This window comes from Esox lucius, chromosome 4, assembly GCF_011004845.1.
Source record: "Esox lucius isolate fEsoLuc1 chromosome 4, fEsoLuc1.pri, whole genome shotgun sequence".
NCBI classification, from domain to species: domain Eukaryota; kingdom Metazoa; phylum Chordata; class Actinopteri; order Esociformes; family Esocidae; genus Esox; species Esox lucius.
In genome coordinates, this window is record NC_047572.1 from 24,620,184 (window position 1) to 24,631,793 (window position 11,610).

Sequence of the window (11,610 nt, forward strand, 5' to 3'; positions counted from 1 at the left end):
GGTGAACTTCCATTTTTACCAGCCATGTGTCCCAAATGCCACCCTATTCCCTGCTATGTGCATTACCTTTGACCAGGTCCATACAAAGCTTACATGATGCAGGGAATAGGAGGTTATTTAACTGACCGGGATCCAAACAGATGAATAAATATGTCAGAATTGCTATACATTCACCTGTTCTACAGGTGTCCAATTAAACCAAACAAACATCACACTGTCATACCTGCATTTCTGCATTCTGGTTAAAGTGATAGTTCACCCAAAGAAAAAAAAATAAACATCAATGTCCTGTGAGACAGTCATACTCAAACTGCTCTCACACTATTAATGAATGATTTGTGTGATGCATTCGTTCTATATTTTTCACTTGCCTGACACATGGAACATCAAGCCATTTCATTTTCAATTTTAGGACACAATGTGGTGTCTGAAAAAATTATGTAAGGGAGATTTTTCATTTGGCTTCTATAATCTCAATAACGTAATATACAAAAATATGTTAAATCCGGTAAACATAATTTAAATATGAAGAGTTCCGGCCTATGGTTAATTGTGACTAACATTTCTTATAACGGTATTTTAGATCATAAGTAACAATAGCTAATGGCTAAAGGTTTGAAAGTAATGGAGACAAATTTGTAGGAATCACTTCATTAATGCCAAACACAGACATTGGAGGTTACTTATGTAACGAAGGGTCTATAATCTAAATGGAACTCCATACTTTAGGCATTCCTCCACAGACCGTTGGTAAACCACAAACCTGGGTCTCACAAAGGCTGTTTTAAACTGCCTATGGATGGGGTTTGACAGCAACCCATGCTTTGGTTTAATTTTCCTGGCAAATATGGCCCAAATTACATCCATGTCCTGGTACCGATATTGGCATTTTTGGGCAAATCTTCTGAAAGTATTTAAAATTGATTGTGAAGCTAAACAAAGACATTTATAGATGTATACTCACATTGCCAGCAATATCAACAATTTTCATTCATCAAGTTCAAATCCCCTATAAGCGACTTTGTTGAGATTGACAATAAATGCTTGATTCTTTTGGATAATTTAGACATAATGTGTCGAATATGCTAGCATGTGTACCATGATATGAATGGCATTCGTGCTAGAAATACTGGAAGGTAAATAGCGCCATAGAAGTGCACTGGAAACTAATCCAACGAATTGATTCCTTCAAACATATTCCATAGACGTTTTACCGGGTAAAGGACACCAATATGCACATGTGTTATAATGTTATTATTATGTGTTAACTGTCCCTTTTAAGATTTTCCATTTAAACACACCGTAAAACGTCCCTCCAAAACCTATATATCTGAAAAAAGCCAAACAACTTTATGTAAAATGTCAATTTAAAACAACGCAATTATTGTGCTCACCTGCATTCCTGAGTTTTCTATTCCTGAACACCGAGAGGATTACCAGCAGGTTGCCCAGGATATCGACCACAATGGTAAATATCAGCACAGCTGCCAGAGCAGTGGACACTCCGTACGACTGTCCCTGTTTCTCCTCTGGGCTGGTGCTCTCATTCCAACCAGGGACTAAACAGTTTTCACCGCTGACATTCCCCTCCACATCCATGTCACTCAAAACGGTATCAGTGTCCCCATCGAAAAACACGGACGGTTGATTACAACGCGACTTCCAGAGTCTACACTTTTGTCATGACGATGACGATTCACAACGGTTACCGACTACCACTCCTGGTTGTACTTCACTCCAGCAAAAGCGAGTTGCAGTATCTCTCGTGCCACCGACTCCACTATAACAATTTTTGTAATTGTACAATTATAATCCGGTCACATTTTCAATATTTCAAAGCTAGTAAAAAGGGTATGCTTGTTATTTTTGTATTTATTATATTAAGTTAGACACTGGATCTCATCCAGACAGTCCATTGTGGCGCGCGGTTCTCCGGCAGGTCCATTTGCAGCGTGCGCTTAAGCGGCATTGAGGGTTTCCTCTGGTGCTTTTGCTCCCTGCCGCGCGCAATGGGATCCCGACTCTGCGTTAAACCACCTCCCACACCCATATACATAGACACACACATTGATGAAGTTGATTACTAGTGATGGGGCCTACGAATAAAGTGACATCTCAACCATGTGAACAGGCTACAATGCCATCCAGAATTATCAACCATTGGCACCCTTTGCAAAGATGAGCAATTTTGGCAAATGCGATGAAAAATGTGATTATTTGTTATCTACTTAATTTTAAGATGTGTTTATCATCAAATAAATATTTTTCCCAAAACATGATTCTGAAAAAGAGTCTTCTACAATGTTTGCGGAGGTGGGAAAACACATAGTAGGCCTAAATGATCTGAGACCATTCATCTATCCATAATCTCTCAAGAGTCTTAAGTCCTTAGTGCTCCCTCGTAGATTTTCCTCTTCACCTCACCCCACAATGTTCAATGCAATTTAGTTCAGGGAGTGAAACAACATTGAAAGTTTGATTCTGCGATCCAATGACAGCCCAGTTTTAAACTTCTATGACTATGAGACAGATTTTGGTCTACAATCTTTGTTACTTGACACGATGCCATGTATCCTAACCAGATTCCCAGTGTCTTTGGAAGCAAAACAGTCCAAAACGTCACATATCCATAACTTTCACTTTAAAGTTACCATTTAATGGGTATAATAGAGTTGCCTTATTTAACTGATGTAATTGTTATTATATCTTACTCTCATAATAAGCTACTTCATTTAATTCTTACACTAGCGTTACTTAATTTAACTTTTATAATTTACTTTATTTAACTGACAACAAAATCTGCACTGTAATGTCTATCTTACTAAAACATAAAATGTAGGGTGAGTTTAACTTAAATGATTACCATTCATAGCGCAAGCAGTATGTAAACATTTTCAGGGTCCATGTTCAATGTTCAGGGTCCATCAATTTTGAACATCGATTTGTTCCTCAGTTTTAATAGACTTTCGTTATTACCTCACAGCACAATAAATTGCTTAAACACGCAATGGTAAGTTAAAATATAATGAAGTGTAAACTATATACGCATTATTTATATTAATAGTATTGCCCAAATGAAATATTTTTTATGCAAATACATTTTTTTCTGAAAGTTACTTTACCATTTAAATATATAAAACAAAAGAATAACATGTTTAATAGGAACTTTATTTACATAAAAATATGAAAAAATCCTAACTTTTTATTAGAACCAAAATGAATCCTAACAACCCAATAACCGGATATTATATAAATGCATTTGTACCACTTGCCACTATTATTATCACTGTAACTGAGTTATACTGACCATAAGTAACATTAGACAGTTTGAGTTTAACAGTTACTATTTACAGCATAGAGTAGCCTCTTGTAGAATTATATTATTCCACAAAATCTACAGCTGGAAGTAGAAAATAAATGAAAAGATTTCTCTCTGTGCTCCCACTGTCTCTCTTTTTTTAACTTTGTTTCTATATATTGTTTTGTCTCTCTCTCTCTCTCTGTCTCTCTTTTCTCTGTCTCTCTTTCTGTCTCTCTCTGTCTCTCTTTCTGTCTCTCTCTGTCTCTCTTTTCTCTGTCTCTTTCAGTCTCTCTCTGTCTCTCACTCTCTTTATCTATCTTTCTAGCTCTCAGGAAACATTTGTTTGAAATAAAGAACAAAAGCGGAAAAATTACACACATTACAATTTCAAAAATGTTACAACAATCAAGACACTTTCAATGTTATATTATTATGTACAGTGTTGGAAATAGTTCAATCAACTCCTTCTTTCTGGTTGATATGTTGGGAAATGGCGCCCTGATGTGTCAGATGTGGGCAGCTGCATGTCTTTACTTCAGCGGAGAAGGCAAGTCACAGCCACAGGCCAATACAGTAGGATACATCACACTGCTTTGATCCAAGAGGATACATCATACTGCTTTTGGCCTACAGATACATCACTTTGCTTTGGGCTTGCAGATACATAACACTGCTTTGGAACTACAAATAACTTGAGGGCCAATAAGATATATCATACTGCTTTGGGCCAATAGGATACATCACACTGCTTTGGTCCAATAGGATATGTCATACTTCTTTGGTCCAATAGAATACATCATACTGCTTATGTCCAATAGGATATGTCATACTGCATTGATCCAATAGGATACATCATACTGCTTTGGTCCAATAGGATACGTCATACTGCATTGGTCCAATAGGATACATCATACTGCTTTGGTCCAATAGGATACGTCATACTGCATTGGTCCAATAGGATACATCATACTGCTTTGGTCCAATAGGATACATCATACTGCTTTGGTCCAATAGGACACATCATACTGCTTTGGGAGGTGTGGGAGAACACTGGGTAGATCTCTTGTGTATTTTTTTTCTTCTTCTCAAAACACAGTTGTGGAGGGGATGGGAGGAACCCATACAGAATGCAAATTATAATATTTTAACATTTTAATGTAATAATAATATAAACAGTTGTGGTGGATGTGAATTCTAATTTGTTACCAAATGTATGTTGCACATTATGCATTTGAAAAATAATACAAAATACATAATTTGGCATTTTTATGTGTCAAAAAACATGAAGTATTCACTTGAGGCTCCTCCATGACAAACATAACCACACACTATCCTTCTGTTGTTCTGCTGGTCTGTGGCCAGGTAGTGGTGTGCAGATTGTGAGCCCCTCTTGTCACAGACTCAACTTGTGACTATTCCATTTCAGTTGTTTCTGTTGGTTGTGATTAATTCAAACAGACATATTCCACCATTAGTCATCCATAGGTTGGTTTTGGCCAAAACGTGATTTATTTTAAAAAGCGGAATTGTGGTTGGTTCCTACTACCAGAAAAAAGAGAACTGTGTGATTGAGGAACAAAGGTGCTCGGTGGCACCAGTTCAGGAGGGGCTGTTCAGCCAACCCAGGGGTGTTAAACATACATTCATTAGATATAAATTTTTCTGTTTTATGCTGGCTGGGGTTTGAGGGGGGTGTCTCAGACTGGAATGTGCCTCAGGCCAGTAAATCACTAAGTCTTCCCCGGCTAACCCAAATCACTAAGTCTGCCTCGGCTAACCCAAATCACTAAGTCTGCCTCGGCTTCTGGAATGCACTGGTTGAATTCTGATTGTCTGAGTGATTGTCTGATTTAAAAAAAAAGTCAGCTTCAGTGGTGAAATTACTCAGGGGAAGTTAGTGTTGCTACTCTGCCCACCCTCGTTTTTACTGTACTGCAATAAGTGTGGCTGTACAGGTATATGGCAAGTAGCCCAGTGGAAGTATTGCGGTTACAGCATCTGACCAGGATACATCATCTGACCAGGATACATCATCTGAGCAGGTTACAGAGTCTGACCAGGATACATCATCTGAGCAGGTTACAGAGTCTGACCAGGTTACAGAGTCTGACCAGGATACATCATCTGACCAGGTTACAGCATCTGACTAGGTTACAGCATCTGACCAGGTTAGAGCGTCTGACCAGGATACATCATCTGACCAGGTTACAGAGCCTGACCAGGTTACATCATCTGACCAGGTTACAGCATCTGACTAGGTTACAGCATCTGACCAGGTTACAGCATCTGACTAGGTTACAGCATCTGACCAGGTTAGAGCGTCTGACCAGGATACATCATCTGACCAGGTTACAGTGTCTGAGCAGGTTACAGAGTCTGACCAGGTTACAGAGTCTGACCAGGTTACATCATCTGACCAGGTTACAGCATCTGACTAGGTTACAGCATCTGACCAGGTTAGAGCGTCTGACCAGGATACATCATCTGACCAGGTTACAGAGCCTGACCAGGTTACATTATCTGACCAGGTTACAGCATCTGACCAGGTTACAGTGTCTGACCAGGTTACAGTGTCTGACCAGGTTACAGCATCTGACCAGGTTACAGCATCTGACTAGGTTACAGCATCTGACCAAGTTAGAGCGTCTGACCAGGATACATCATCTGACCAGGTTACAGAGTCTGACCAGGTTACATCATCTGACCAGGTTACAGCATCTGACCAGGTTACAGTGTCTGACCAGGTTACAGTGTCTGACCAGGTTTCAGCATCTGACCAGGTTACAGAGTCTGACCAGGATAAAGCATCTGACCAGGTTACATCATCTGACCAGGTTACATCATCTGACCAGGATACATCATCTGATAAGGTTACAGTGTCTGACCAGGTTACAGGATCTGACCAGGTTACAGCATCTGACCAGGTTACAGTGTCTGACCAGGTCAGAGCATCTGACCAGGATACATCATCTGACTAGGTTACAGAGTCTGACCAGGTTATATCATCTGACCAGGTAACAGAATCTGACCAGGTTACAATGTCTGACCAGGTTACAGCATCTGACCAGGTTTCAGCATCTGACCAGGTTACAGCATCTGATCAGGTTATAGCGTCTGACCAAGTTATAGCATCTGACCAGGTTACATCATCTGACCAGGTTACAGCATCTGATCAGGTTATAGCGTCTGACCAAGTTATAGCATCTGACCAGGTTACATCATCTGACCAGGTTACAGCGTCTGACCAGGTTAAAGTGTCTGACCTGGTCACAGCCTCTGACCAGGTTACAGCATCTGACCAGGTTGGAGCATCTGATCAGAGTAGCCAGCAAGGTGAAAACTCTTTCACTGAGCAAGGTGGTCAACCCTAACTTCTCCCTGGAACTTGACATTTGATCATGTGGTTTTGTAAAGTTAATCCAGTCAACATGCAAGCGCAAGTGAAAAAGGTTTTCATCCGCATAATGCAACACACTTAGAAAGGTAACGATCAAAGTTGGTCAGTGTCGTGACCTAAATGGTCGAGTAGAAAACCTGCATGCCTGATAGTCACTTGTGGTGCATCAGCCAGGGCTGTGATGCTGGTCTGGTTAAGCCGTAAGAGCTTAAAACTAAGATTTGAGACTTGCTCTACCAACTCAGGAGTGTAAGTGCATCGTGTTTTCTGTTTGTTAGTGTGTGACTTGGGAATATAAAAACGCTTGTTTGGACAAGCCTGGCACAAAGCCCTTAGAAGCTGGCCTGAATAAGAGCGACCATATCATTCGATGGGATGGACCTTGGCGAGCAAAGCACATCTTTTGTATTGAGATCACCTGTGAGGCGTGGCAGTATTTGTGACATTTCACAATGCAAACAAACACTTGTATATTACATCCCGGGCCAGGCACGTCAAAACAAAACAAAAGCTAATCTCCTAGGAACTCTATGATAATAACACTACAGTGTGCAACATAGGTCTCAGCTTCATAGAAAATGAATAAGTAAAACTAGAGGTAGACGAAATGTTTAGATTGTGAATGTACTGTTTAAAGCAGACTGTTACCATAACATTACACAGCTCCATGGAACTCACACTGTGCCTGCCTCCATTATGATGTAGCATTTTAAATTAAAGCTCAGTGCAGCAAAGTTTCCTGAATACGTGTGTGTACATGGTTTATTTGATATCCTGTACATGCGTGCATGAGGGTGAGTGAAGTACCCATGTAGATAGATGTGCTTAACGTGTGTGGTATGGTGTGTGTGTGTGTCTGTGTGTTTGTGTGTCCACCAGCCTTTCCCGTGCTACTAGTCATCATGAACATGAACCATTAAAAAACATTAGAGACCTAGGCTGCTGGTACCATATGTAATATAAAGACACCTGCCCAGCAGACAATAACACAAAACCTGAAATACTGGTAAGAAGAATTCTACACCCCAACAACATACAGAATACAGGCTACACATGATGCATCACGTGATTTACAGCCCTTGAAAAGTTCTATTCCAAAACAACTCTTTTGTGCCTCTTACCAACCGCCAATAGTCTGTTGTTATAGAAACACACTGTTGAAGAGGAAAGAGCAACTTGGTGTTCTGCCATTATCTTCTTTATGTCCTCTGGATGTTGAGGGAACACTCCATGGCATGGAACTGTTGACCCACCAGCAGCCCTCCATAGAGGAGCTCACAAGCACCCCTCAGCAACACTCAAGGTCCTAAATGACATTAACTCCTTTGACTGACAGTCATCGCACAGGTGTTCATTTGGGTTGGATTCCCAGGACGACCTTCGTCTCTTTATACGTTAACGATGTTACTCTGGCTGCCGGTGACTCACTTGTCCACATTATCTTGTCAACGTCTGCCCTTCAGTAAACTCTGCCCAGCCTGACCACCTTTTCGACAGAGCTTTGGTATTGTACGATACAATACACTTTCCCTAATCTCCAACCACTCAGGCCTACAACTAAATCCATGCCCTTCAATTAGGAACTACATGCACCTGCCCACCCTGGAAACATACTGACCTCATATGGATCTGAGTTGGGGGTATGGCTGTATCTACAAGTATCTCTGCATGACCGCTCACAATCTTTCCAGACCCACATAAGCCAACTCTAGTCTAACACCAAATCCACAATTGGTTTCGTATTTCAAAACAAAGGATCCTTTACCCACCCAAGCAGCAAAACATGCTATGATGTGAAAGTGTCCATCCTGTGCTGTACTTTGGTGATGTAATTTGCTGCTACTGTTATCTCAATAATAATTACCTCAATAATGAGTTCCCTCAATAAATTGGATGTAGTTTACTATTATTCCATTGTACATAATGTACATTTGATTGTCTTTGTTTTTATGGTAGTGTTTTGTCTTGCAAATATAATTTCTTTAGCCAGCTCGTCAATTGAAATTAGAATAGGTTCTCAACTAGCGTACCTGGACAAACATGGTTGAAATGAATTAAATGAAACTGTGTGCTGTCAGTAGCCCTGTGCTGGGTCAGCTGTTTTAAGGTGTGAGATGCCAGGTTCCAGTTCTGGGTGACATGCAATGTCTGCTCAAAACATAAAGGGTTAATAGAAGGTGGAGTAGGATTTTGTTTATATTTTTCAGAGAGATTTTGAACTCTGATTTGATTGTGTGTGGGGTTTTTTTTGTTTGTTTTTTTACACACAATAGACTGGCAGTACAGGAAGTTTCTACTTTAAATGCATTCAGTGTTATTAGTATTAAGAATTGTAATGAAAAACTGAAGTACATTGTTTTCACATTTGAACAAGGAAACACGAAGACAGAACAGAAAAGGTAGCCTATTACAACCCCGAAAACCCTCATTTAAATGTCTACCCACCCGGAGTACAGGGGCATACAAAACGAACTCACTCATTGCAAACGGTTTCTCACAAGGGGAGGAGACAGGAATGGTATTATAAATACGACTCCGGAGCTCACCTGCGTCACCTGCCTACGCTTCTTTGAAACGTTCAGAATGTGTAATTTCGTGCGTTTGACACTGGTTCTTCTCTGTGTTGCCGGTGAGTGTTTTCAACTTGACTTGTCGTTAATTAGTTCCATATTTATACATGTACGTATGTTCAATTGTAGTCTAACAATTGTGGTCACTGATGTTACATTATTTTACCGTCATGAATTGCCTAAAATTTGATCTCTTTCTTTCAGTATTGGCACACTCTGACGACTCCAGGGAGGTAGGCAATATGCCGTTTTTTTTTTGTGGTTTAATATCTTAATAATATTGCCTACGCTTCCATAAATAACCCCATTTCTTTCTCGGTTCAGGAAGTGCCCTAAAAAGTATTTCTATTGGAACCATTGTCCCAGGTGCTGGATTACAGTTTAATCTTGTCCTCGGGGCATAATTAGATGTTTACGAAGTTACTCCTTCGGATATGTTTACGTTTAATTTCCGGTTCAACAATACTTTTTAGTAAGGAGTAATTGAGCGGATTCGATTTCAAGACTGTTTACACAAAACTGGAAAATACTGCTCATTGTTTTCGATGTACACATTCCGGTATTTCGCCGTTTCTACTAGTTTGGTTCCTGTAGTAAACTGTCAACTTTTTTTTGCAAGCTGGTTCACAAGAGACTTTGCAATACAATACCACCTCCTCATATCGTCCTAGATCACGTCGACGTCCTACCAACAATACAGCTTATCATAAATAAGTCCTAGTGTATTGAAGTAGAAGTCCATTGTATTTACTAACTTGTTCCTGTCCAACAGCCTGACTGTACCAACTTCAGTCTTCCTATGTGCCCCCGTAACTTGGATCCCGTGTGTGGAAGCGATGGCAACACTTACGCCAGCGAGTGTATGCTTTGCTTTGAAAACATGTAAGTAACCCACAACTTTTCTGTATTAAGCTTGGCTGCCTACATCCAAAAATCTGAACGCAATCCGATCTCATATGTCTTCGTCTGTTTTTAAAATCTGGACCCAATGTGGTCTGTTAACAGGTGTAAATAGGATCTGTCTGTTCTAATTGTCTTCAATCCCTGTTCCTAGGGAGAAGAACACGGACGTTCGCATTGTAAGCCAAGGAAATTGCTGAGCCCGGAATTCAACATGCGTCTTCAACTGAGCTTGGCAACCTTTTTCGTTTTCTGTTGCTTGGACTTACTGCCCTGCAAATATTAAATATGCCTCTCCAAACCCAGTTCTTGGATTGCCGCTATCCTGTAGCTATGTTCCAACCCTGGTCTAGCGCACCTAACGATTAGCTGGCTGACCAGTGTTACAGCTGGCATCAGGGGAGCGGTCCATGTCCAAGCCCTGTTGCTTCAACAAAACCCTTGTCTTTCATAGAGTACCTAACACTCCATTTTACAAATCTGAATGACTTGTAAAAAGCTTTTAAATGTCTGTCTTCATCTTGGGTTTTAACCTTTGTCATTAAAATGGTTTTAGAAAAAGCACACAGTTTTCTTGTCGACTTGAGATTCCGGATTGACCTTTTTCCAGTATTTTAACTGGAAGGTTCTGTTTCCTGGTCATTTGATGTATTCTGGGTTACTGTGAAATGCGGATTGACTGGTTCCTGTCATTGTGATGGCTGCAATGGTACAGTGGGTAAGAAACATTTCTGGAATCTGGAATGTTAATGCTGCTGTGACCTGTTACGCATGGTTGCTGAACTGCTGCTTGGGGTGGTGAACACTTAATGTGCACGCTTCCCTCTAGTAGTGAAATAAATACACTGCACACACTGAACAACTGCATGTAAAGGTGCTGGTCACAAAAATTCCATTCAATAAGTGAAACTTTTATAATGTATTTATTCCACACAGACTGATATATGTCAAGTGTTTATTTCTTTTAATTTTGATTATTATAACTGACAACTAATGAAAACCCCAAGTTCAGTATCTCAAATTAGAATATTGTGAAAAGGTTCAATATTGAAGATACCTGGTGCCACATTCTATTTAGCTGTTTAACCCAAAACACCTGCAAAGGCCTTTAAATGGTCTCTGTCTAGTTCTGTAGGCTACACAATCATGGGGAAGACTGCTGACTTGACAGCTGTCCAAAAGACAACCATTGACACCTTGCACCAGGAGGGCAAGACACAAAAGGTCATAGCTAAAGAGGCTGGCTGTTCACAGAGCTCTGTGTCCAAGCACATTAATAGAGGCGAAGGGAAGGAAAAATATGGTAGAAAAAAGTGTACAAGCAATAGGGATAACCGCACCCTGGAGAGGATTGTGAAACAAAACCCATTCAAAAATGTGGGGGAGATTCACAAAGAGTGGACTGCAGCTGGAGTCGGTGCTTCAAGAACCACCATGCACAG

At 40.4% G+C, this 11,610-nt stretch overlaps 2 protein-coding genes across 2 annotated transcripts in view; one reads left to right on the top strand and one right to left on the bottom strand.

Moving 5' to 3' along the window:
- mtnr1c (melatonin receptor 1C) overlaps positions 1–2,002 on the bottom strand; it is a 37,131-nt gene extending 35,129 nt beyond the window's left edge. The window contains exon 1 of the mRNA XM_010898461.3: positions 1,395–2,002. Within this exon, the coding sequence (XP_010896763.1) occupies positions 1,395–1,599 (205 nt within the window). The 5' untranslated portion in view covers positions 1,600–2,002. The remainder of the gene's footprint in view (positions 1–1,394) is intronic.
- A 7,189-nt stretch (positions 2,003–9,191) lies between these two features.
- LOC105026776 (serine protease inhibitor Kazal-type 1) lies at positions 9,192–10,732 on the top strand. The gene is made up of 4 exons (XM_010898462.4): positions 9,192–9,327; positions 9,473–9,501; positions 10,041–10,150; positions 10,323–10,732. Exons 1-4 carry the CDS (start codon positions 9,282–9,284, stop codon positions 10,366–10,368), a joined length of 231 nt encoding a protein of 76 aa, XP_010896764.2. The 5' UTR covers positions 9,192–9,281; the 3' UTR covers positions 10,369–10,732.
- Positions 10,733–11,610: the final 878 nt, after the last annotated feature.

Coding starts and splice junctions, on each gene's coding strand:
- LOC105026776 (XM_010898462.4), top strand. CDS start 9,282: ATGTGTAATTTCGTGCGTTTGACACTGGTTCTTCTCTGTGTTGCCG. Junction 9,502..10,040: donor ACTCTGACGACTCCAGGGAG/GTAGGCAATATG, acceptor CCTGTCCAACAG/CCTGACTGTACCAACTTCAG. Junction 10,151..10,322: donor ATGCTTTGCTTTGAAAACAT/GTAAGTAACCCA, acceptor CCCTGTTCCTAG/GGAGAAGAACACGGACGTTC.